At 53.2% G+C, this 23,707-nt stretch overlaps 1 protein-coding gene across 1 annotated transcript in view; it reads left to right on the top strand.

Annotated features, from left to right (window-relative positions):
* The window catches only part of SMOC1 (SPARC related modular calcium binding 1), a 150,871-nt gene that overhangs the window by 126,716 nt on the left and 448 nt on the right, over window positions 1-23,707 (top strand). The window contains exons 9-13 of the mRNA XM_077767214.1: window positions 7,199-7,391; window positions 7,922-8,004; window positions 8,187-8,292; window positions 17,792-18,036; window positions 23,474-23,527. Coding sequence (XP_077623340.1) covers window positions 7,199-7,391; window positions 7,922-8,004; window positions 8,187-8,292; window positions 17,792-18,036; window positions 23,474-23,508 — 662 coding nt within the window. The 3' untranslated portion in view covers window positions 23,509-23,527. The remainder of the gene's footprint in view (window positions 1-7,198; window positions 7,392-7,921; window positions 8,005-8,186; window positions 8,293-17,791; window positions 18,037-23,473; window positions 23,528-23,707) is intronic.

Here is a 23,707-nt window from a genome sequence, read left to right as displayed (position 1 = left end):
AGAAAAGACAGTGCTTGATAGTCTGAGGGTTGAGTGTAGCGTTTTCCAAGATGAGTCAAGGGGACAGGCATTCTTGTCTCAGCCTCTGTGGTCTCATCCCCACCGTTTGGCATTTACTCAACAATGGGTGGCCCGGGATCTGAAATGGAACAGAATTCTGTGGCTGGAGGGTGCATAGCCGGGATTCCAGAGGTGCATGGGTTCCTGGACTCAGTCCTCTTTATGTGTCCTTTAAATGGAGACGCCAGGCTCTGCTATGAAGAGGGAGCTGGGGGCCGGGAGTGGGGGAGGGGAAGGGGGAGAAAGGCTGCCGTTGAGGCCTCGCTCTCGGGACTCTACGGTGAAGGCGAGTCACAGCCCCAAGGGTGAGAGGGCTGTGCGAGGGATCCTGGGTTCTAGACTCAGCACAGGGACACTGCACTTGAGCCTGGGGCCCTCAGGGAAAGTTCCAGGAATGGAAGAAGTCCAGGGTTGAGGCTAGGTTAAGATCTCAGGACTAGTTATCCCTTCTTGCTATGTCTTCCAGGACTTTTCTGACCTCTCCGTAGCCCGGCATGGAGCCAACACACGCCCAGTACCAGACAGTGGGAGAGAGTGTGTCCACGAAGGCCCCTGACCTCCTCTGTATCCCCTCTGGGACCCTCACCTCAGGGGTCACTCAGGATGCCACGTTAGGTCCGAGACTCTAGGAGCACCATCCTCTCCCAGGACACTGCCCTCCGTCTCGTCAGCCTCCCACTTCCTTTTCTCTCATGTCAGCAGCCCTCGGTCAGGATGGCCTGAGCAGCTGCCCTTAATTAGCAACTGTGCCTCCCCTGGGAGGAGGGCTTCTGGTTCTTTCTCCAGGAATACTGCATCCTTCATCAAGGCATCTTCCCTGTGCACATTTCTCTCTTTAAAAAAAATTTTTTTTTAACATTTATTTTTGAGAGGTAGAGAGAGAGAGAGCAGGAGCAGGGCAGGGTCAGAGAGAGGAGACACAGAATCCAAAGCAGGCTCCAGGCTCTGAGCTGTCAGCACAGAGCCTGACACGGGGCTCGAACCTCATGAACTGTGAGATCATGCCTGAGCTGAAGTCAGACGCTTAACTGACTGAGCCACCCAGGCGCCCCACCCGGTGCACATTTCTGTGGCTCTTCTCGGTACTTCTGTGTGTGGTTTTCTGTAAGACTGGGTTTTTTTTCTTGCGCTTGTTTTTCACATGGACCTCATGATAGTTCATTTTGTACATGAACTTGACTAGGCTGCATTGCCCAGTTTCTACACTAGTAGACTAGTTTCTACACTAGTGTAGATGTTATTGCTTCTCGGCCTTTCGGCTAAGATCAAGTGTAGTGTAGATGTTGCTGCAAAGGCATTTTTTAGATGAGATTAACATTTGCAATCGGTTGACTTTAAGTACAGCAGATGACCCCCCACCCCCCGCCGTAACATGGGTGGGCCTCACCCAAGCAGTTGAAGGTCTTAAAAGCAGAAACTGAGATTTCCTGAAGAAAGGATTCTGCCTCCAGGCTGTAACATAGAAATCCTGCCCGTGTTTCCAGCCTCCTGACCTGACCTATTGATTTTGGACTCAAGATTATACCATTACTCCTACTTGAGTTTCTAGTCTGCCCGCCTACCCTGCAAATTTCGCACTTACCAGGTCCCCATGTTCGTGTGAGCCAATTCCTTAAAATAAATCTCTCTATATATCTAGATCTGTCTATATATAGACATATATACACACATATATAGATAGGTAGATCTAGATGGAGACAGATCTAGATATCTGGATATGGATGTAGATATAGATGTAGATGTAGGTCTATTATTGGTTCCATTCTCTGTAGGTCCCTGAATGCCACTGACCTGCCTTGACCACTGCCTGCTCCCCACCACCCCCATCATCATGAGGCTCCCCTGCACTTTCTGCAGAGTCCATGCTGTGACTGGCTCACGGATACCTCCTGACCGGGGTTACCCAGGGTCTCGGCTTTTCTGTCTGTTCCTTTCTTCAGCAGTTCCTCTTCTGGAAAGCAGCAACCAGAAAGGCCAGCCCAAGGACCTGAAACTCGAATCTGCTAATGTTTATGTTTGTTGGCCATTTTTTGTTTAAAAAAGAAGAAAGTAACGAAGAAGAAAAGGAAAAAAAGTGATAAGGGAGAAAAAGTTCCCAGGACAAAAGGATAAACTCTGGGCTAAAATCAGGACGGGGGATTAGCCGAGGATTTAGGTGTCCGTGCTCTCCTTTGCTCCTAATTACCACGGGTAACTGAGAAGCATGGGGGCAGGGGCCAGGCGCAGCAGACAGAGCGGGTCTCCGTGCTTATCCTGTCTTGGCGGGACGCGAGGAACCCGAGGAACCCTGCCCTGGGCCTGCAGACAGAGTTTAGGTTTGTCTGGCTCAGCCCTGTCTTTCCCTCTCCCTGTCCTGTCCCCCTCCCGGCCACTCCCTCCCTGCTTCAGGCCTGCTTTGCTGTGGTGTTAGTATACGTGGTGACAGAGAGGGCTGTGTGTTTTCTGGTGACAAGGGCCAGACCGTGTCCTCATTTCTTCCACGGGATACCGCTCTGTTGTATTTCTTCTCTCAGGCAGTCAGAGGCTTGTAAGTGAGGCTCAGAGCACCCATTTCTGGGTGGGGACCTGGCCTCTCCTCTGTAGCTTCTGGGGGGTAGGATTGTGGGGGTGGGGCACGTGAGTGTGTGAGAATGTGTCATGTATGTCCCCTGGACGGCCCTGACTGCTCCTCTGTGCTGCCTATTACACCTTTCAGGTGTCTGCCAATGGACCTGGCCCTTCTCCTCACCATCAGGCCAGACCTTCTGATGTTGTCATCCTTCCCTGAATTTCATCAAGCAGAGACAGAATGTTCTAGAGCAGTGGGTGTTTCCTTCTGGGGAGCTCCCTCTCTGCACCGAGGATCAGGAAGAGACCCTTGAAGTAGACCCTTTGTCTTACAGTACTGCAAGGTGACTTCTTGGTACCCGGGAAGACTGACGAGTTGTGAATTTTAAGGTTCATTTGGGAGGTGACCGAAAAGGGCAGAGGGTACCAGTGGCCCTACGGATGGGGCTGGCTTCTGGGTCCTCAGGTACAGAATGAGTTTATGCCCCCTTGGTACCTACTGATTTGTATACACATGACCTCTAGAAAAAGCACAGAAGGACTGATTGATTGATCTGTCAGTGACTGATCGACTGAAGGGTGAGATGTACTTAGAAACCTACAGATCTAGATGTTCCAGCAACAGATACAGGAATGTTTCTGTGGATCGGCTGCGTGGCTCCTTGACTGGCTCTGTCTTAACGCACTCCTGGACTCATCCGGCTGGAGGGCCCCTGGGGCGGGAGCGGCCGACATGACCAAGGTCACACATCAGGCCTGTTGGTGCTGGCTGTGGCCCGAGCCGCTCCAGTTTTCTTCCACATGCTTTTCATCTTCCAGTGGGCTGGACTAGCTTCCTTACATGGTGGCCTCAGGGCAGCTTCCAGGAAGGTGACAGTTGAAACTGCAAGGCCCCTTAAGGCCTAGGACTGGAAGTCACACACTGTCACCCCTGCCCTGTTCCGTTGGTCAAAGCAAATCAGTCAGCGTGGAGGGGTCTGCACAGGGGCATGGATACAGGGAGGTGCGATTCACTGGAAGCATTTTCTAACTCTCTGCCACACCAAGGAAAAGAAAAATATGGGTTAGAATAAAAATCAGATTAGCGTGTGGCAGTGAGAGACGGTATTGAAGAAGGGTGGAGAACATAGCCCCAGAGCAGCCTCCCTGGCCTGGATCCCAGCTCCGCCACTTCCTGGTTGTGTGACCTTAAGGGAACCACGCAACCAGCCTGTGTTCCTGCGTCCTTCTCTGCTCACTGAGGGTAATAGTGACACCTGTCTTGAGGCTTGTGATGAGTTTGAAGGGCGATAATACAAGTCAAGTGCCCAGTACCAAGCCTGGCCCATGGTAAACACTCATATAGATTGTGAGCTATTAGTATTCATTTTGCTGCTCTGTAATAGCAGGTGCGTGATGAATTTGGCGGTAAGTTTTCAGTTCCAGAGCAAAGAGGCCAAAATCCTTGGGTACAAGATGTGCAGTATGTTTAGGCTGAGAACAATCAGAGGTTCAGAAAAGGCTGTGCTGTGTTAATGTGGTTTTACACACCTAGCTCTGAATGCAGCACATTCAGGGTAGTGTGCAAAGCGACTGGCCTGGAAGAACTTCACACTGAAAATAAATGTATTTTTCTCCCAGAGCAACCGGTGAGAGGCCAGCAACCTCTGTATAAAATTTAGCAAGACACAGGCTTGACTGTCTGAAGCCCTTCACTGGGGTCCCAGCCCACTTCCCTCTGGCCGAGTGCCCTTGGGAAAATGTACAAATCCCTCCAAAGCTCAGCATCTTTGTCTGCAAACTGGGCGTAAAATAAGGGTGCCCACCTCACACCAAAGGAGATCAGGCAAGCAGGGCCCTTTGTCTGTCACCTGGCACGTACTACGCAATGAATATTTGCTTTGACTGTTAGGATAAAGATGGTTTTAAGGGAGATTTTCTCTCTGTTGGAAGATAAATTCTCTGGGTACTCTTCACAAACAGCTATTTTGTTAAAAACCTCTCCAGTCTCTTTCTTTGAGGGGCACCTGGAATTCTCAGGGCCTGTCATAAAGTAATAAGCAAACAAGCAATAAGCCCTACATTCAGCCTTCTCTCTAATTCCATGCTAGCCCCCATTTTTCCAAATTAGCGGGCTTTATCACTTGTATGGTTTTTATTCTCCACACCACTCAGTGCAGCCTCTATGGGGGCTGGTTGGAAACATTTCAGAGCTGCCTTCAAGGGCTTCGGGAAGTCTGCCGACAGCCCCCAAACCACGGGCTCCCCACCTTCCTAGATGGCTTCTCTCCACATTTCTGCAGTTGCAGGCTCCCCGACGGTGNCCCCCACCCCCACCACTCTCCTCTCCCTTTCCTTTTGATTTATGGCTTTAGAATGTTGGCCCGGAGGATCTTAATTTAAAGCCTCTGTCAGAGGTTGTTACACGAACGTGGTGCCAGTGAAAAGCTGCTTTCCTCTGGTTTTTGCTTCTCTGTTGCCTTTCCCGTGCGTGGCATGAAATATGAGGTCGGGAAATAAGGTAACCAGATTGGGGTCGGGGGAGGTATTGAGAAACTCTTGTGTAATCCCTGAAAGAGACCATGGCTCCATCCCAGCCAGGGGCCGAAGTCAAGATTCTGGGTCTTCAAGCCAGCTTTATGCCTACGATAAACCAGTCAGTTTATGTCTCTTACTTAAGCTGCCTCTAGAGGCTGGCCTGGTGGTAGTTCTAATCAGGTTTAGAATCCCTCGTCTAAAGTCTGTCAACTGTTTTAAGCTTCTGTTCCTCCAGCCAAGAAGATCCTGTTTAGTTTATTTTTTGTGTTTATAATATGGAAACAGTAGTATTCTTTTTCATTTTCCAAATTCAGAGTTATATTTTAATAGTGAATGTGCTCTGCCTAGCTGCCTCCTGACCCTTAGATATTTTTATGCCCCTAAGGAAACATCCGCCTCTCCCTGCAATGAGACTCACTGGGCCATTGCTTTTCAACCTTTCTGCTAGGAGTGAAACAAAGAATCTTTTCCGCTGCGGTGTGACTTTTCTCTAAGACCCCGTTGGGCTGCTTTGCGTCTCTGGGCACACCTGCTTTGTTTAAGCATCTGTGCTGCTCATTTGTGGATCGTTAACAGAGCCATTCATTCAGGGGCTTGGCTCCTTTAGACTGGAGTTGCTGTTATTTTGACCATTTGTGCTGTTCAATGAGCAGCATGAATCTCTAAGTTGCTGATACCAACTTCCTGTCTCTAAGAATGGTATCTTAAAATTTTTTTTAATGTTTATTTTTTATTTGAGAGGCAGAGAGTACGTGTGCACACGAGTGAGGGAGGGGCAGAGAGAGAGAATCCCAGGCAGGCTCCATGCCATCAGTGTGGAGCCTGACACGGGCCTTGAACCTGAGAACTGTGAGATTATGACCTGAGCTGATATCGAGAGTTGGTCACCTGAGCAGCTGAGCCGTTCAGGCACCCCTCTCAGAAGGGTGTTTTGATATGATATTTTTATAACACCCTGTGAAAATCCCGTGGAATGCTTAAGACCATTCCTGTCATCTTCAAGAGGAAACTTGTAGAATCGTGTTCATGAAAGAAATAATAAAGTCAACAAATAGGCCAAAGGAGATAATAGTATAGGTTTATGATGTGATCTCTTTTATTGTTAAAAAAAAGCCCCCAAACAACCAAATAGGTGTGTTGCTATGTATTTTCAGGTTGGATGTGCAAAAGAAAAGGTCTAGGAAAGGTAGTGTTTAGCTTTGGTGGGATTATGGGTTTTTCAAAAAAATTTTTAATACCGAGAAAAACCCAATGCTATTTCTTTTTAATATCAAAAGACAAAAGAAAACACAGCAGCAACAACAGAACAGGAAAGGGAAATCGAGCAGGTAGACCGTTGGATGGAATTTTCAGGCCAGTGGCCTTGGGGGCCCTCGGCCCCCACCAGGCCAGGCCTGCGAAGGGGCACCAAGTTTGGCTGTGCGGATGCCCTCTGTGTTGGTGCCCGAGGCTGCGGAGCGCAGACGCTTCCTGTGCGCGTTTCTCTCTGCCACTGGACGAGCAGTGTTGTGTCATCGGTCAGGCCTGTGAAGCCTCCTTTGCCCGGCCCTGCTGGAGCCCGGGAAGGAGTGGGGATGGGCCCTGCCTCCGCCCCTCTTGGGCGCTGAGCATCGCTCCCCCGAGGCTGGCGGCCGTGGCTCTGTCCTGCTGTGTCTGGGCTGGGGGAGCGTCTTCCTGCGTTAGCTTGTCAGCTCGCACGGGTCAGGCTCCTGCACCTCCGCCTCCACGGGGCCAGGAGACATCAGCAGCAGCCACTCTGAAAACAGTCGGGAAATTCCAAACCGCTCTTCGGATGAGGAGCAGCCTTGCTGACCCGGGCTGGCTTGTCGTGTGGTGGAGCCCACTGGGTGTGAATGCTAACGAGCCCTGGCAGTGCAGAGGCTGCAGGCGGGTTCTGGGCCTCCGCCCCCCACCACCCCCCGCCCCAAGCTGCAGACCCGGTGTGGGAGCTGCAGCTCTCCGTGGCGATGCACCAGCCATCAGTTCCTTGGGGCCAGGCTGGACCCTTGTTCGGAAAGAAGCGATGATAAGCCACGGGAGGGAGAGTGCCCACAGGCTGCATCTTCTCTTGCAGAGAAGGTCCATTCGTGTGACCAGGAGAGGCAGAGCGCCCTGGAAGAGGCCAGGCAGAATCCCCGTGAGGGCATTGTCATCCCTGAGTGCGCCCCCGGGGGGCTCTACAAGCCAGTGCAATGTCACCAGTCCACTGGCTACTGCTGGTGTGTGCTGGTGGACACAGGGCGCCCACTGCCCGGGACCTCCACACGGTAAGCCCGTTCTGCTCCCCACCCCTCCACCCCCCACCCCGAGCCCGTCCTGTCCCTTCGGTGGACCGAGGGGTGGGAGAACCAGCTTCCTGTTAGGCTAGGCTCATGTTTCCCTGTGTTGCTGGCCTGGCATGGTGGGAATCAAGGCACCAGGAGAACATTTGGCTCATGAGCAGATTCGGTTCTGGTCGAAAGACCTGGGTCCTGGATTCTGGTCACGATTCTATCCCCTCTTAGCTAGGTGACCTTGGAAAAGTAGGTCACCTCTCTGAACTTCAGTTCACTGGCCAGCAGGCTATTGCCCTCCTGAGTCACTAGGTTCTCTGGATCCCAAGGATCCTGGGTGCAGACCTCAGGTGACACCGCTCTGCTGGAGCAGTTACGATGACACGCCTGAACATGCCTCTGTGGGAACACGGGTGCTGGGATTGCCGGGCAGCTGCTGGCCCCGGGAGTTCTAGGCTTAGTGACCACGGGGTGGCTGTCCAGGTCCCAGCCCTTCCTCACGCCCGATGTTTCTCTCTTCCCAGCTACGTGATGCCCAGTTGCGAGAGCGACGCCAGGGCCAAGAGTGCAGAGGTGGACGATCCCTTCAAGGACAGGGAGCTGCCAGGTGGGAGATAAGGCTGCCCCTGGCCGGTCCCCTCTCCTCTTCCTGTGCTTCTACCTCCCATGGTGCCGAAGCAGCTCCCTCCTCTGGCTCTGCTTCCCCTTCTGTGGGACAGAGAGTGGGGTGCCAGGCGGGGCATCACAGGGACCCTGGGATCTGCCTTCAACTCTCACTTTACCTTTCAGGCTGTCCGGAAGGGAAGAAAATGGAATTTATCACCAGCCTCCTGGATGCCCTCACCACGGACATGGTGCAGGCCATTAACTCGGCAGCGCCCACTGGAGGTGGGAGGTGAGAATGTGAGCAGGACGCAGGCCCCACCGGGGATGTGGGTCCCTGACTTTCTGGATGCTTCAGGAGGCTGGGAGAGTGGGTAGGGGTTGGTAGGGCAATGGCTGATCTTACCGTCTGCCAAGAGCCTTCCCACCCTCTCCCCTCCCTGTTCTTTGGGAACTGCTTTTCTCTACCTTTTAGTTACCTGATTACAGGCAAGTTTAGGGTGTCTGGAGATTTCCAGCCCCTTAGCCTCAGGAGTGAATGCACTGGGGTGACAGTCCCGAATAGCAAGAAGGAGGAAGGGCATGTAACGGGGGCAGGGAGGGCAGGGAGGGAGTACACAACACTTGGTGATTTTTCTTCTCTTCTGAGAAGGCAGGAATCATGTGCCTATTTGGCTTCCGGAGAAGCCCAAGGGGTGTGGGCAGTGGGACTGGACATTGCCATATCCAAATCCAACTTAGTTCAGGAGCTGAGGTGCTGGCTGAGGCAGTCCCGACATGAGGCTGAAATGCACCCCCCCCCACCCCCACCCAGTGGCCAGCATCCTAGGCCTCGCTAATTGGGCCCATTTGGTCAGTGGTTGGAGCACGCACACACGAATGTGCCCATCCACCCATCCACCCATTTAGCACCTGTTGAATGTGCACAGCACACCAGGCTCTGGCCTAGGGACTAGGAATCCAGGGATGTGAGGCACGTTCATGTCTTCAAAGTATGCAGCTTAGAGGGGATACTAGGCTGTAACGGACCCTTGCAGATTGTGTGGTAAGTTCTCTGTCAAGGTGGGAGAACAGAGAAGGGTTCACTAACTCAGTCTGGAGGAATCAAAAAGGCTTCCTGGAGGAGGTGAGAGCCAAGCTGAGTTTTGAAAGACAAGTAGGACTCAGCCAGTGAAAGAAGGAAAACCACCCCAGGAAAATGGAAAGAACACTATGGCTCCAAGAAGCTTCGCATCCATAGTCCAGTGTGGCTGGGCTGGGGCGGGTGGGGTGAGGAGGAGAGGAGAGGAGAGCCGCACCGGATGAGACAGAAGAGACAGCCAGGGACCAGGAAGCCAGAGGGGAGGACAGCAGGGGTGCGTGGGGGGGGTGCGTAGGGGAGTTGTTGGGCTCCTACAGCAGTGGAGCTTGGCAGGGATGGACACCTGAGCTCCGAGGCCTAGTTCCTGCCCATCTGCCCAGAGACAGAGCTGTCATCAGCAAGGCCAGGAGCACCACCCTGGTGGCAGGTCCAGGCCCTAGGCCTGGGGAGAGGTCCTGGCGCAGCCGCCTTGCTGGCGATCAGCAGGAGCACAGGCTGTGTGTGTAGCTAAGGAGCCAGCACTGCAAGCTCAGTGATGCTGCATCCCATGGCAGATGAGGCTGGCTGTCTGGAAAACCTGGTTTTAGGTCCCGTCCAAGTGAGCACAGAGGCTGCCTCCCTGTTGCCGCTCTTGGAACGTGCTGGTCTGGCGCGTTTCCTCTCAGCAGCCCCACGGGAGCTCAGGCTGGTGTCTGGGTTTGCACACCCTGTGGGCAGCATCAGGCCTCCCCTAGGGGAGCGCAGCACCGAGTCTGAGAAGGTGGAGACGGGGTCCGATAGGCTGGCAGATGGGGACAGCTTGGAGGCAGCCGCTGGTGTTCAGCGACGGGGCATCTAAAATAGAGAGGACTGTATCCGTTTCTCCAAGAAGAGAAGCATACTTATTGCCTTTGTTATTCATGCTTGGAATATGAAAAAATGCCTGTTGTTTCATGCAAAAATGGGGATGAGATATTTATTAGAAGAAAATGGAGGGGTCCTGGGTGACTCAGTCGGTTAAGTGTCCTGGCTTCAGCGCAGGTCATGATCTCACAGTCTGCGAGTTCGAGCCCAGTGTCAGGCTCTGAGCTGTCAGCACAGAGCCCAACGCGAGCTGTTTCGGATTCTGTGTCTCCCTCTCTGCTCCTCCTCTACTTACACTCTCTCTCTCTCTCAGAAATAAATAAACATTAAAAAGAAGAAGAAGAAAATGGAAAAAGTAAATGGGAGGGACATGGGCTTAAAACTTCCAGTCCCGGGGCGCATGGGTGGCTCAGTCGGTTAAGTGTCCAACTTCAGCCCAGGTCATGATCTCACAGTCTGTGAGTTCGAGCTCAGTGTCAGGCTCTGAGCTGTCAGCACAGAGCCCAACGCGAGCTGTTTCGGATTCTGTGTCTCCCTCTCTGCCCCTCCTCTACTTACACTCTCTCTCAGAAATAAATAAACATTAAAAAAATTTAAAAACCAACAAAACTTCCAGGTCTGGGTGCTTTCCACCCACAGCTGCCCGGGGCTGCTGGCTCTGACCAGCCACTTAGGCGGCCCACCTGGTGCTTTGTCTGCACTCCTGAGAAGATAAGACTTCAAGTTTGTTCCACTTGCTTCCTTGGGAGCCCAGCCCTTGAGCATGGCCTGGCTCGGCCCTAGGCAGATTGAAGGTGCCAGGAAACTTCCAGACCTGGTTGGGTCCTGGGCCAGTGGGTGAGGGGCCCCCGGAGGCCGAGGGCACAGGTAGGGTCCCTCCCCTGGCCAGGGGGCATGAGGACTGATGCCTCGCCCTCAAATCACAGGCTGCCAGGATCTTTACAGAAAATAAAACCCAAGAAGTTAAAATGTTTTTAATACCAACGTGACCTTAGGGAAGAGATTTTTCTTTTTTCTTTTTAAAACCCCTCTCTTTTAGGTGTAACTTAGAGCTGGGAGAAGATTAAAAACGTATTCTTTCCTAAACATATTTTTCACGTTAAGCTCATACGAATGCCCAAACTGTGTTTGCTGTTGATGGGAATGAGTAATGCATTTGGTAACTGTCACCTAGAGTCTGGACGTGTAATCAGAAGACACGTCGTATGAACCAAGAAATAGTTTAGAAATCCAGGAAGAGGGTTGGGGACGGGGTGGGGGGTGGGCAGGGTTTGAGGAATGCAGGAAGAAAGAGAGGGAAGCACTTGCACGGGGAGGCCACGACCGGGGGCACCAGGCTCTCCAGGGTTTGAGCTGTAGCTCTCCCCTGACCTGGCCCCACAGGAGGGTCTCGCTGGCCGTGTCCTCTCTCCGTCACTGCGCTCCAGCTGCTGGTCCTCAGCCCCTCAAACGGGCCGTGAAGAACCCTCCCGGGCCCTGCGTGCCCCAGGACCTCCATGCCAGCCGCTGCGGCAGTCTGGAACAGGAGGCCCCATCCTCCGGTGACCGGCCCTGATGGTTCATTTAAATGTCACCTTCTTAGCAACCAACCAATCTAAAGGGGCAGCCAGTCGCCATCTATCACCACACTTCTTTTTAATTTCTCAGCCGGGCACTTACACTAGCTGGTATTTTGCTGCTTTGTTTATTTATTGTCCGGCTCTCTCTATTTAATGAAAATTTAAGTTCTATGGAGAAGGAGCAGTATCTTCCTCCCTGCTGTGTTCCTAGAACTCAGAATAATCCTTGGCACGTAGGAGAGGTGCGATAAATATTTGCTGAGTGAATAAACAGTGAGAGGGATGGGTAGATAGATGGATAGATCCCTATGTGATACAGAGGGACACATCTTGATAAGGCCTCTTTATCCTGGCACACATCAGAGGTGACAGCAGAGGCTTCACAAACTACTGAAAGACCGTGAGGCCAAATCCAGCCATCGGATTCACCATGGTCCTTCTTTGTCCCTACACCACCCTGGATGGGCCCGAGAGACTTGGGGCAACATATGGAGAGACCCTGGACAGGCACTCTTCTATGATGAAAGAGCAAAGGCACAGGGCAGCCGGAGGCTGGAGAGCACAGCTAGAGTAGGGCCGATGAAGAAAATTCGGGAATCCAGGCTTCCTGGGTTTTGGCCTCTGCTCTGAATTCAGGCAGAATTGGGATTGTAGGCACAGAAGACTGAAATCAGGGAAGGCACATCTGATCGCTCCTACATCCTCTCAGCGTCTAGCATTTCAAAGCTGGACATCAGTGGGGCCAGTAGGAAGAAGGGACAAAGAAGTCACGTCTTCACCCCCCCACCCCCCGCCCCAACCTAGCTACCCGTCAGGCCTAGAGATTATGGCTTCGCACAAACTCTTACATTTCCATTCTTCCCTGGTATAAGCTCTGGGTTGGGTTCTGGGGATATATGGGCGCAAAGGCATGGTCCCTAAACTGGAGGGGTTTCCAGTCTGTTCAAGAGAAGAGGTATATATCACAAGATTGCACTATGAAATCAGTGGAGTAATAGAGGCAGAGAGCGCTAAAGGGCTTCAGGAGCAGGAGGGCATGTGGGGGAAGGCTTTATATATGAAATGATACTTCATCTGAGCAACATCTTCAAAGGACAAATGCCTCAACCCAGATGGACCAGGGCAAAGAAGCCCCTGGGGCCACGAGGCAGGGCCTGTGCAAGTTGTATGCCTTAAATCTGGGAGGCAGGCAGAAGGTGAGGCTGTAGATTTGGGCAGAGACCAGGTCACACCGGGCCTTGTAATTCACACCAAGGGCAGGACGATTAGGTGAGCTTTTTTTTTTTTTTTTTTTTTAACATTTATTTATTTTTGAGAGAGAAGAGGTGGGGGAGGACAGAGAGAGAGAGGGAGACACAGAATCAGAAGCAGGCTCCAGGCTCTGAGCTGTCAACACAGAGCCCGACGCAGGGCTCGAACTCCTGAACTGTGAGATCATGACCCAAGCCAAAGTTGGACATTTAACCGACTGAGCCACCCAGGCACTCCATGAGCATTTTTTTAAATTTGTCTTTTATTTATTTCTAGGAAAGAGAGAGAGAGACAGCGTGAGCGGGGGAGGGTCAGAGAGAGAGGGAGTCACAGACTCTGAAACAGGCTCCAGGCTCTGAGCTGGGAGTCAGCACAGAGCCCGACGCGGGGCTCGAACCCACGAACCGCGAGATCATGACCTAAGCGAAAGTCGGACGCTTAATCGACTAAGCCACCCAGGCGCCCCTCCATGAGCATTTTTGAAGACTCATCCTGAAGGCTGTAGGGAAGCCAGATGGGAAGAGAGCAAGACGGACTGGGAGGGTTCCAGCCATCATCAGAGCGATAGGTGAAGAGGAGCCGCGCTACAGCTATGGGGGAAGGAATGGTTTTCTGAAGCTTTCTCAGTGAAAGTAATCAGATTTGAAGACTTATTAGTTATAGGACATGGCAGGGAGGGAGATGTCTGCTTCCTTTTCTGGGCTTCCAGCCTCATTTGAGGGGCTGGGAAGGGGGTAAGTGGTGCCGCCCAAATCTAAGAATAGGCAAAGTAGGATGGGGTGTCCATAGCAACATCTGTACATGGGAGGGGCAGCCTGCAAGTATCATTCGAGGATAGCAGTTCTCAATGAAGGTTTCCAGGATGATTGAGTTATCCTCATGGTCCTTCTTACCAGGGCTCTAGGAGCTGAGCTCCTCCTTAGGTAGCCGTCCTGTGGCCCCCGTTAGCATTTATCAGACCCAAAGGAAGAGTTCTGTGATCCCAGCTGGCAGAGTCTTCTCAAGTAGGGGAGCCCTCTCCTTTCTCCATCTTGCCCCAGAGAAAGTCAGCTTTCCGGAGAGGTGGGATGGGCTGCGTGAGCTGTCTGGCCCCTCATGCGGTCCTCCACGGAGAGACCATCTGTATGTACCGTGGCTTCCTCCTTCCTGCCCAACGCGGTTACTCGTCGATGGCCTTGTAAGGCAAAGCCTGGCTGGAATATGGCTGACTCGGCGTTTCCCAGCCCCACCCCCCCGCACAGCTGGCAGGGCTTGGGCGCCGCTCCAGATGGGGCACAGTTGGTCTGCTGGGCTTGGCTCGTGCTTCCAGGCCGTCCCGCCTCACCTTCTTTAAAACTGCTTGGGACAGCAGAACAAGGCCCAAGATCCTGGCCAAAGCAAGTTTTCTTGTGGCAAACGGGCTGGCTTTCCCACTGTGCATTGCAGCCAAGGCCTGGCTGGGTGAGGCTGCGGAAGCAGAACTGAAAGTGTGGCAGAAGCAGGGCAGCACCTGTCACCTCTTAACTTGGGCGAACACTCAGTGTGGCCCTAGCGTGTTTCCTCAGCCCCGGAGGCCAGAGTCAACAGGACAGCCACCAAAACAGCCCAGAGACAGAGCTGACACCAGTCTTTGGATTTGTTTTTCCCAAATCCAGAATTCAGTATCATTTGGGTGTGACTTGCCACACCATCTCCAAGGACTCTTGGAAAACTCTACACACCCAGTGAGCCCTTTTAGTAGAGTGGAACCTCACCTGTAGGGAGGCCCATGGCATGGACCAGCGCTGTTAGGTGATTTAAGGGACCATTGCAGCCTCTGATGTAGGGTCCCCAGCCTTTGCCTGATGAGCAGATTTGAATTCCAACAGTGCCGATCTCCAGCAGGGGTGTGTGTACACATGTGAGAGAAAGGTTGGAGGTCGGATGCCAGTGGAAGGAAGTCTAGATCTGGGAGTGCGGGTTCCCAGTGTTTTAAAGGATACTTCTAGAAGGCCGCAGGAGCTGGAAGGATCAGTGGGGTATGGCTTTGAGGGCAGGGGTAAATTTTGGGGCGTCTCACTGTGGTGGAAAGGGCTCTAATGAAACTGCTCGAGAGATTCCTGGAAACTCTGGGGGAGGTCTTTTGGCCCCCCCCCCATCAGGCGCTCCCCTGGGAAAATCTCAGCTTCTCCTTAACCAGCTGAGGCCTCTCAGCTCTTTTGCACATGCATGCCCACTGCTGATGTGACTAAGCCCAGACGCCTGGTACAGCTCAGTGCTAACTCGATCTTGTATGAAGTATGGCGGGGACTGGAGGTTGTGGCAACCTCAGAAACCCGATTTTCAGAGTTTTAAACTGAATGCCTTCAGTAGTTTTCTATTATGTTTTGTTGGAAATGTGGAAGCTATCCCTAAACCCCTCCAGCTACCGTCCCTTTTCTCACCCCATCTTCTTCCAGAAGGCTCATGGTTAAACTGTGTTCTGGGCCCACGGCTGGAGTCTCCTTCCCTATAGATCAAGGGGTTCTTTATCTGAGTCCATGAGCTTGGATGAGGTTTATCGAGTCCATTAAACCCTGAAAGTCAGCACAGCGCTACGTGCATGTGTACTTTTCCAGAGAAGACTATAGCTTTGTTTAGGTTCTCAGAAGCGTCTGTGAGCCCTCAAGGCTAAGAAATTCTCGCTTTAAATGTACTTAGAGCTTGGCCTGCGCTAAGTATTGGGTTCCAAAGTAGGACCCTAGTGCTGCCAGAGTCACGGATAGAGCTGGGCTCTGTTGTTAGGAATGGAGGTGGGATGGTGGGTTTCTGGAAGTCAAAGGAATTCCGAAGCAAGGGGCCCTCCATGAGCTGGGGAGGAAGGGGCAAGAGGCAGGACCCCGGCAGGCTGAGGATGCGGCAGAGCCAGAAGCACTGCTTGGGGGGTGGGGGAGGGGGAGGGTCTCAGAGGACTTCTCCCGGGAGAAGCAAGCATCTCGGAACCTCCAGGGCCGGGTCAGGCCAGTGGTTGTGGCTGTGAGACCCTGCTGGGAGTGAGGAGCGCGGGACCACATGGACAACAGAGACAGGGCAGGGAGGGAGAGTCAGAAGAAAAGAAGGAAGAGGGAGCCACGCCAGATGATGGTCACTCTGCAGGGGAGGAATCTCCCAGAGGTTGTAAAGCGGGGGGAAGAGCTGCTTCTCGCTTCGGTCCCGCACAGAGGACGGCGTGGGAGCCCCATCGGTGGAGAACCGGACAGGCTGGAGCCCCAGCAACACGTGTCGGAGGCAGTGGGCCTCTCCTGGCAGGGTGGCTGGGCGGGATGACCTCATCCCGGCTCAGCGACTGAGGCTTTATTATTCCAGCCTCTAGGCAGACATGACGCTATGCTGAGCCTAAAGGTTAAAGAAAGATCTGCCTTTGCCGCCATGGGGCTCTTATGGCCTCTGGTGGGAGGGGCCCAGAGGGAGAGCCCCCAGTGGGAATAGCTAGAGTTCCTCCCTCGGGGCTCCTCCGGGCTGTCCTCTGCAGCCCAGGCCCTCGCTCACATTCAGGGAAACACAGGGAGGCAGGGTGCTCAGAGAGGGAGCTGGCCACCCTCCCTCCTGCGCCACGAACATCTCAATAGAGAATTTTCTGCGGCTCACCTGGTATACCCTGCAGGCTTGGGAGTGAATGTTATGGGTAAAATAGAGGGAGCTCTGAAACACCAAAATACCATGTATGGGCAGAAACAAAAATCTGAGCTCTGCAATGAATAATTCCATGACTGTTTCAAAGACCTTCTGAGCCTGCTTTCCATGGCAGACGAGGCAGATTCCCAAAGAATCAGGGGTGCATGGTGCCTCACACCTTCCCCAGGTTCTCCCTGCACGAAACCCGTCGGGATGACATCCTGCTGGCAGACCCACTAATTGTACCTTCTTGGAATCAGCCCAGAGTGCCCAGGGGGGCCTGCCCGAGACTGCAATCCACTTAATTAGGAATGGGCATTTAGCAGGGATACTTGGCTTTTTTTGGTAATGAAACTTCTTTTTCCCTCAACCTTGAGGTCACCTGGGGATGGGAAAGGGTGTTTGCTGGCTCGTTCGTAAAGGTGGAGTCAGAGATGGTCCCCTACCTTCTGGAAAACTCAGCAAACCTAAGTGAACCCCAAGGTGTTGGCAAGTGCCATGAATATTTTTCTTGCCAGATAGTTTCTACTTGCCAGATACAGTCTACTATGCACACATGGGCTGTGTTAGACATGGTCCTGACTGTGCACCTTGACACCAGGAAGCCTAAGGTTGCTATAGTGTGGCACTTCTAAGCAAGCCCCGGGGTTCTAGTTTACATGTGGTTTGCTAGGTCCATCCCAGACCTCCAGACCTAAAATCTCTGCATGGAGAGACTCACCCCTAGGATGTCTGGGACTTGCCAGTTTTAGACTTGCTCTGTTTGTGTCCATCACAATCGTCTTCTTCTCTCAATTCCTACTGCACTTGATGCCTGACAGTGATGGGCCATGGGAACTTCCCACTGAATGGTCACTGGCTGATTTCAATGTATTTGGCTCGGTCTTAACAAGACATTGAGCAGTTTGAGGCTGGGGGCAATGAGTCCCAGTACCTGGCCTGGGGTTGGGTGTGTGTGCATGCTCAGATCACTCTTTCCCATAGTCACGTTCATTGAGTGTACACGTTCATGTGTGAACCGCAGCTGGTCTGGCAATGAACCCTAGGCCAGGAGGACAACATGGATCCCAGCTGTGGTTTACTCGGGTGAATTAAATCCATTCACTGTATCTTGAGCACCCATCTTGTCCAAGAACATTCCTGGCTATGGTAGAGGGTGAGGCAGGTTTGTGTAAGAAGGGTGGCCTACTTGGGGATCCCTGAGACACAAATTATCCAGTCTCGAGAGTCTAGCTGGAGAGGATGGCTTGATTCTGCTACAGACTGAGTGGGGCTGGGAGGTCTTTGGCTCGGAAGAGCCTTTGCTACCTGGCTGCCGGTGGCTCAGCACATGCACCCCGGCATCTGACCATGTGGGAGAGGTGTACAGTGGGGCCGGTTGCTCCTGCAGGATCCTGACTGGTGCTCTCCGGGGTGGGGGTGGGGGGTGTCTGCCTGTGGCCCAGGTTTTCAGAACCAGATCCCAGCCATACCCTGGAGGAGCGAGTGGTGCACTGGTACTTCAGCCAGTTGGACAGCAACAGCAGCAATGACATTAACAAGCGGGAGATGAAGCCCTTCAAGCGTTACGTGAAGAAGAAAGCCAAGCCCAAGAAGTGTGCCCGGCGTTTCACCGACTACTGTGACCTGAACAAGGACAAGGTCATCTCACTGCCTGAGCTGAAGGGCTGCCTGGGTGTTAGCAAAGAAGGTGAGTGCTCACTCCGGTGCTCCTGACCTTCCAGTGCTTGCCTCACCCAGGCATTGGGACCGTGGGCTCCCTCAGTAGATGAGATCCCAGAAACTCATTTATTCAGCTGCTTATGAAGAGTGTGTTATGCTTTATGCTAGATGCCTGGTACAGTTGATGGATAAGGTCCCTGTCCTTCCACAGTCTGCCAAGGACGTAGATCTTTAAGTATTTATGTATACTGTGGTAAGTGCTATGAGAGTGTATTAGGATAGGCCAGGCTGCAGTGACAAGTAGACCCACACATGTAATGGCTCAACACAGGAGAAATTTGTTCATCTTGCCCATGTAATAGTTCAGCATGATTCCAGGTCATCGTGTGTGTGTGTGTGTGTGTGTGTGTGTGTGTGTGTGCGCGCGCACACAAGAGGAGAAATAGGAATGGAGATTGTTCTGTGCAGTCACTCTGAGATCTGTCTTGGCTAAGAATGACTCTGCCATCTTTATTAGGTGGCTTCCAAGGTCACCCTGGAGGTCATTTCCATTCTAAGTCAACCAGAGGGAGCAAAGCATGGAGGAGTGCATATGGGGGTGGGGTGGGGCGGGGTTTATGCTCCAGTCCGGGAAGTGACACACATTACCTCTCATAGTTCTTAGTGGCTGGAACTACCAGATCACAGCCAAGAGCAAAGAAGGCTGGGATCCCAGGAAGAGGAGGAGAACATGGATTCTGGAGGAAAGCTAATAATCTCTGTATGATAGAGCAAGTGCAGAGTGTTGTAGGAACATATGTAGGGACACTTAAATTAGCTCAGGGGCAGACAGCCTCGGAGAACTTTGTGAAGGAAGCAACGTCTAAACCAGCCATGGGTCACGGGCTCAATCTAGTCTATGGCCTATTTTTGCATGGCTTGTGAGCCAAGGATGGTTTTTATGTTTTTCAAAGGATGTAATTTTCCAAGAAGAAGAATAAATGATAGATTGTACATGGACTGCAGAGCCTAAAATGTCTGCTACCTAGTCCTCCACAGATATGCTTGCCAGCCCCTGATCTAAACTGATATCTGAGGAATGGGTAGGAGATGGCCACGGCAAGGGGTCAGCAGAAGGAGGAGTGTTCTGAGCTACAGCTTACAGTGACCATGTAGAGGTGAGGGACAGTTTCAGAGGAACTGAAAGATGTTGGTGGGACTGAAATGCGTACTTAAAGGTGGCAGGAGCTGGGGGGTGACAGAAGGTAAGAGGGGGTCTCAACTTCATAAGGACAGTGGAGAGCTATTGAAGGGGTTCAGTCTGAGAAAGGATAGGATTGGGTTTTGCTTCAAAAGTGCATCCTGGCTGCATTGTGGGAAATGGCTAGCACGTGGGCAAGGCAAAGTCCCCACGGGACAGTGTGGCAGGAGGTGACAGAGGCTTGAGTCAATGAAAGCACAGTGTGAGTGGCTTTGAGAAGGCTAGAGCCACAGTTCTGGGGACCGAGTGGATATAGGGATGGAGGTTGCTTTGGGCAACTGGAGGGTGGGTCTGTTCACTGAGCTGGGCAACATGGAAGAAAGAACAGAGCAGGTGTAGGGGGACGGGGAAGACAGCCAGTATGGATAGGACATGTCAAGTTGGATGCATCCGAAGGATGAGTGTTTCTCTAGTGCGGGCGAAGGGTCAGGGTTGAAGATGCCAATCTGGGTGACACCAGTTTATTTGAAATGGAAGCTTTGAAAAAAGCTGAGATTTCCCAGGGAGAAAACATAAGGGCTTTACCTGGTTCATAACTCTCAGCGAACACGAAGGATAGCACAGGAAGTGGATGAATTACTGCCAGGTACCTGTCTCAGCAACCTGCCCTCTTACCCCCCGCCCACCCAGAGCTTGGTTCTGGCCCTGACTCTGAGGCATGCGACCCTGGGCAAGTGAGCTCCTGGCGCTGGGTGCTCCTGTCTGAGGATGCCTCTTGTGTTCCCACAATACCCTGGGTCCCCAGGACACAGTGCAACGTCCTGACTCAAACCCTGCCTCTGCCACAGACTAGCTCCTTCACCAAATACAAATCATGCAACCACTCTGGCTTTTAGTGTCTTCATCTGTAAAATGGGAACAACCATGATATCTACCTCATGGGACTGTTGTACTGACTCAGTGGGACAGGGAGTGAAAACATTTATCCCAGTGCCCGAAACAGTGAAGGAACTGAATCCAAGTTCAACATTACTGTTCTTAAGACTGTTGGCTCAGTCAGCAGCACTTCTCACACTGTACTGCAGCTGGCTTTTCTGACTCCCTTGCGGAGCCCTGGATTGAGTCATGTCGGTTCTACCCCTCGGCATGGTGCATGGCGCCATCAGATCCTTGTTGGGCGAGTGAATGGATGGATGAGGGGCTTGCCTGTGGTGACATCACTCTCTGTCACCCGTGCAGTTTGTGCCCATTTTTCAGAGCATAGGCAGAGGACCAGTATTGGAAAGAGACCACCCAGGGTTAGTGTAGACCCGAGGCCCACCCAGGAACATGTAAGGACCGGGGAGGGATGGACCCACAGGGGTCTGTAATGACTCTGCCCTCAGTCCCCTCTGGTCTACGCAGCACGTAGATGCCAAGGGGAGGCCGAGTGTGGTGACCTCTTGGCTGCAGAGCAGAGAGGGGCTTCCTGGCTTTTCTCTGAAGCCTTGCCAGGCTCTGGTGTCTGCCAGCCCTGGCTCAGACACAGCGCCTGAGGGGAGCACCCAGGAACCCTGTCACCTGGATAGTGATATTTAGGGAGCACCGCTCCTCCTCGAGCCAGACTCAGCTGAGGACAGGCTTTAATTTCAAGGTACCCTCACAGTTTTGCCCAGGGAGGCCCCCAGATTGCAGCCCCATCCTTCCACGCCCAACACTTTCGACGCCCCCCTCCTGAGCTCCTCACCCCGGAAGTGGGACGGGGAGAGGCCTGAGGGCTCTGGGGCCACCGCTGACCCCTGAACGCACCGCCTGGCTGAAAGTTTGGCTGGGGTACATGTGTGTGTGCGTGTCTGTGTGTGTGTCGTGCATAGGCATGTCCGTGAGTGTCCCTGCGAGCGTGTGTGTGTGTGTGTGTGTGTGTGCGTGTGTCTGTGGGCGCATCTGAGTGTGTGCGTCTGAGGTCTGTGCATGTGCATGCAGGTGTGCATGTCTGTACGTGTGTGTGCATGTGTCTGTGTGTGCATCTGAGTGCGCGTATGAGGTCTGTGCATGTGCATGCAGGTGTGCATGTCTGTACGTGTGTGTGTGTGTGTGTGTGTGTGTGTGTCTGCGAACGTATGTAAGTACGTGTCTGTGTGTGTGCGCCCTCCACCCATTTTGCAGGAGTCTAGACCAGGAGTCTAGACGAGCCTAGAGAGGAATAGCACATTGCTTGAGGTCAGAGGGCACATGGGAGGCAGCATCATGGCTGGCCCTTGGACCCATCCTCAGGGATCCCAGGCCAGAGTGCTGCCCCCTCCATGAGAAGGACCCCAGAGTGTTTGAAGTGGTCCCTTGTGTGCGCAAGCCAGTCTTGCTTGCCTGAGGAAGGCCAAGGGAGACAAGACCAGTGTTGAGTCCGGAAACGTAGGGGCGCAGGCCCAGCTGGGGGTGACGGGAGCAGGAGTAGAGGCTGCGGGGGCAGGGTGCCACCAGCAGACTCAGCGTGGGGGAGACCCACTGCTTCCAAGCAGGCAGTGCCTGTGGGAGAAGGGAGCAGTAGTGAGAGGCATAGGGGAGGTGGGGCGGGAGGCGGGATCAGAGCAGAGGCTCTGAGGGCAGACTGACCTGGCTTTTATCCCAGCCCTGCCACTTGCTTGCTCTGTAATCTCTGAGCCTGTTTCCTCGTCTGCCAAATGGAGATGATAAGATCTACCTCATAGATTGGGAGTGAAGATTTAACACGATGGTGCACGTGAGGAACTTAGCCCAGTGACTTGGTTCGTGGCGCACACACAAAAGAAATCGGTAGTAGTGAAGGCAGCGTCCCTGGGTCACTCTGCTCTGGAGGGTGGCAGAAAAGTCACTTGGGCAGAAGGTATGTGGAGAATGAGCCCCTGCGTGGGTCATCTGGTGTCATGTGGTGCCCTCTGGTGGGCCGAGAGAGGCTTGCAGGCCAGGTGGGGGGGCTTCCCCGGAGGGGGGGGCTTGGGGGAGTGCAGGCAGCTTAGGCGCAGCTTTGGGTCTGAGGGACCGCATTTCCCCAGTTTAGAAAACATCTTCATCAGGATTATTGTTGCTGCCCTGTGAGGCCGGCAGAGTGGAGACTAGTTCCCTCAGATGTGAAAAAAGTCCCAGCCCTCCCTTGGAGTTGCCCAACGGTGCCGCCTGCCCTGGGCTCTGGCTTTTTCTCTCCCCTGCCCTCCTCGGTGGTTAACAGCATGGTTCTGGGAGAAGGTAGCCAGGTCCCAGTTTGCTTCACCGCCTAAATGCTGGGTCACCTCCAAGCCTCGGTTCCACCATCATAAAATGCAGACGATGTGGTCATTTCAAAACAATCGTAGAAAACTGCCCCGAGGAGCGAGTGATGGGATTGAGGTGAAGGAGTCGTGCCAGAAGCCTCCACAAGCCAGGGCCGGATGCTGGGGGAGCTCGGCAGGCAGCTCGGCTCCAGGGCCCTCTTTCTCTGTGTGGATCTTTCTGCTCACGCTGAGGGAAGCCTCTGCGGGGCCTGGCGGATGAGTGATGGGACTTNTGTGGGGGCCCATGACCAGACGGGTGGGCGTGGGTCCCCTCAGCACTTCACGCTCTTCAAAGCCCTGTCTCCACTTCATGAATTCAGTCAGCCCTCAAGGCAATCCCGTCGGAGGCAGAGCAGAGGCAGCCCAGCCGTGGCCCCGAATCCCATTCTGTAGACCGACCCAGTGGGGTTAAGGTCCAGGCACAAAGTCACGTGGCCTCCAGGGGTCACGCAGAGCTGGCCCAGCTCTTGGTGCCCCCGCCTCCCAGCTCCCACTCCTCCTCGAGGAGACCTGGGCCCTGCAGAAGCCTCCAAGACCCATCAGCACCCTATGGGGCAGAGTGGGCGTTAGCAGAGGGAGACGTGGGCCTTGGCTGAGTCACTCAATTGCTTGCAAGCCTCAGTTTCCAGATGATGAGGCCGGACCAGATAGATGGTCACCACCAAGATTCCCTCAACTCTGATGTTCTGTGACTTGGAGAACCAGGACCCAAGAAGGTTGTGCAAATGTCCATGGGCACCAAAGCCCTTCTCAGCTAATAGTTGAGAGGATTTCCGAGAAGTACCCCCACGAGGGCCTGGCCTTACGGAAAAGGGACTCTGTTTAAAGGTGCTGGACAGCGACGGGTTCACCCAGGCCGAAGAAGGCCACCAACACCCACAGAACGGGAAGCACGGCCACACGACCTCTGGTTTTGTCTCGGGTCCCTTCTTCATTCAGGGGGTTGGAGGAGACAGGCACTCAGGCACACAGGTTCTCAGGGCCATGGCCACTTGAGTGTCATAGGTTTCTCTTTGTTGCAGGTGGTAGTGTTGGCAGCTTCCCCCAGGGAAAATGAGCAGGTCCAAACCGATGCAGTAAGTTGTCTTCTTTTTGGAGTCCTCACCACGGGCCCCCTAAATGCAGCATTCGTAGTATGGCAGGAGCAGAGGAATTGGCCACGTAACTTCAGCTCCCATTTTCAATTTCTTTTCCCCTCTGAGAACACGAAGAGAAAGATTGGTTAGCACGACAAGGGTCCTGCTGTCCCCACCTGT

This window comes from Crocuta crocuta, unplaced genomic scaffold (assembly GCF_008692635.1).
Source record: "Crocuta crocuta isolate KB4526 unplaced genomic scaffold, BGI_CrCroc_1.0 scaffold55, whole genome shotgun sequence".
In the NCBI taxonomy this organism is placed as follows: domain Eukaryota; kingdom Metazoa; phylum Chordata; class Mammalia; order Carnivora; family Hyaenidae; genus Crocuta; species Crocuta crocuta.
Note: the sequence above shows the minus strand (reverse complement) of the source record. Positions and strands in the feature narration are given on the sequence as shown.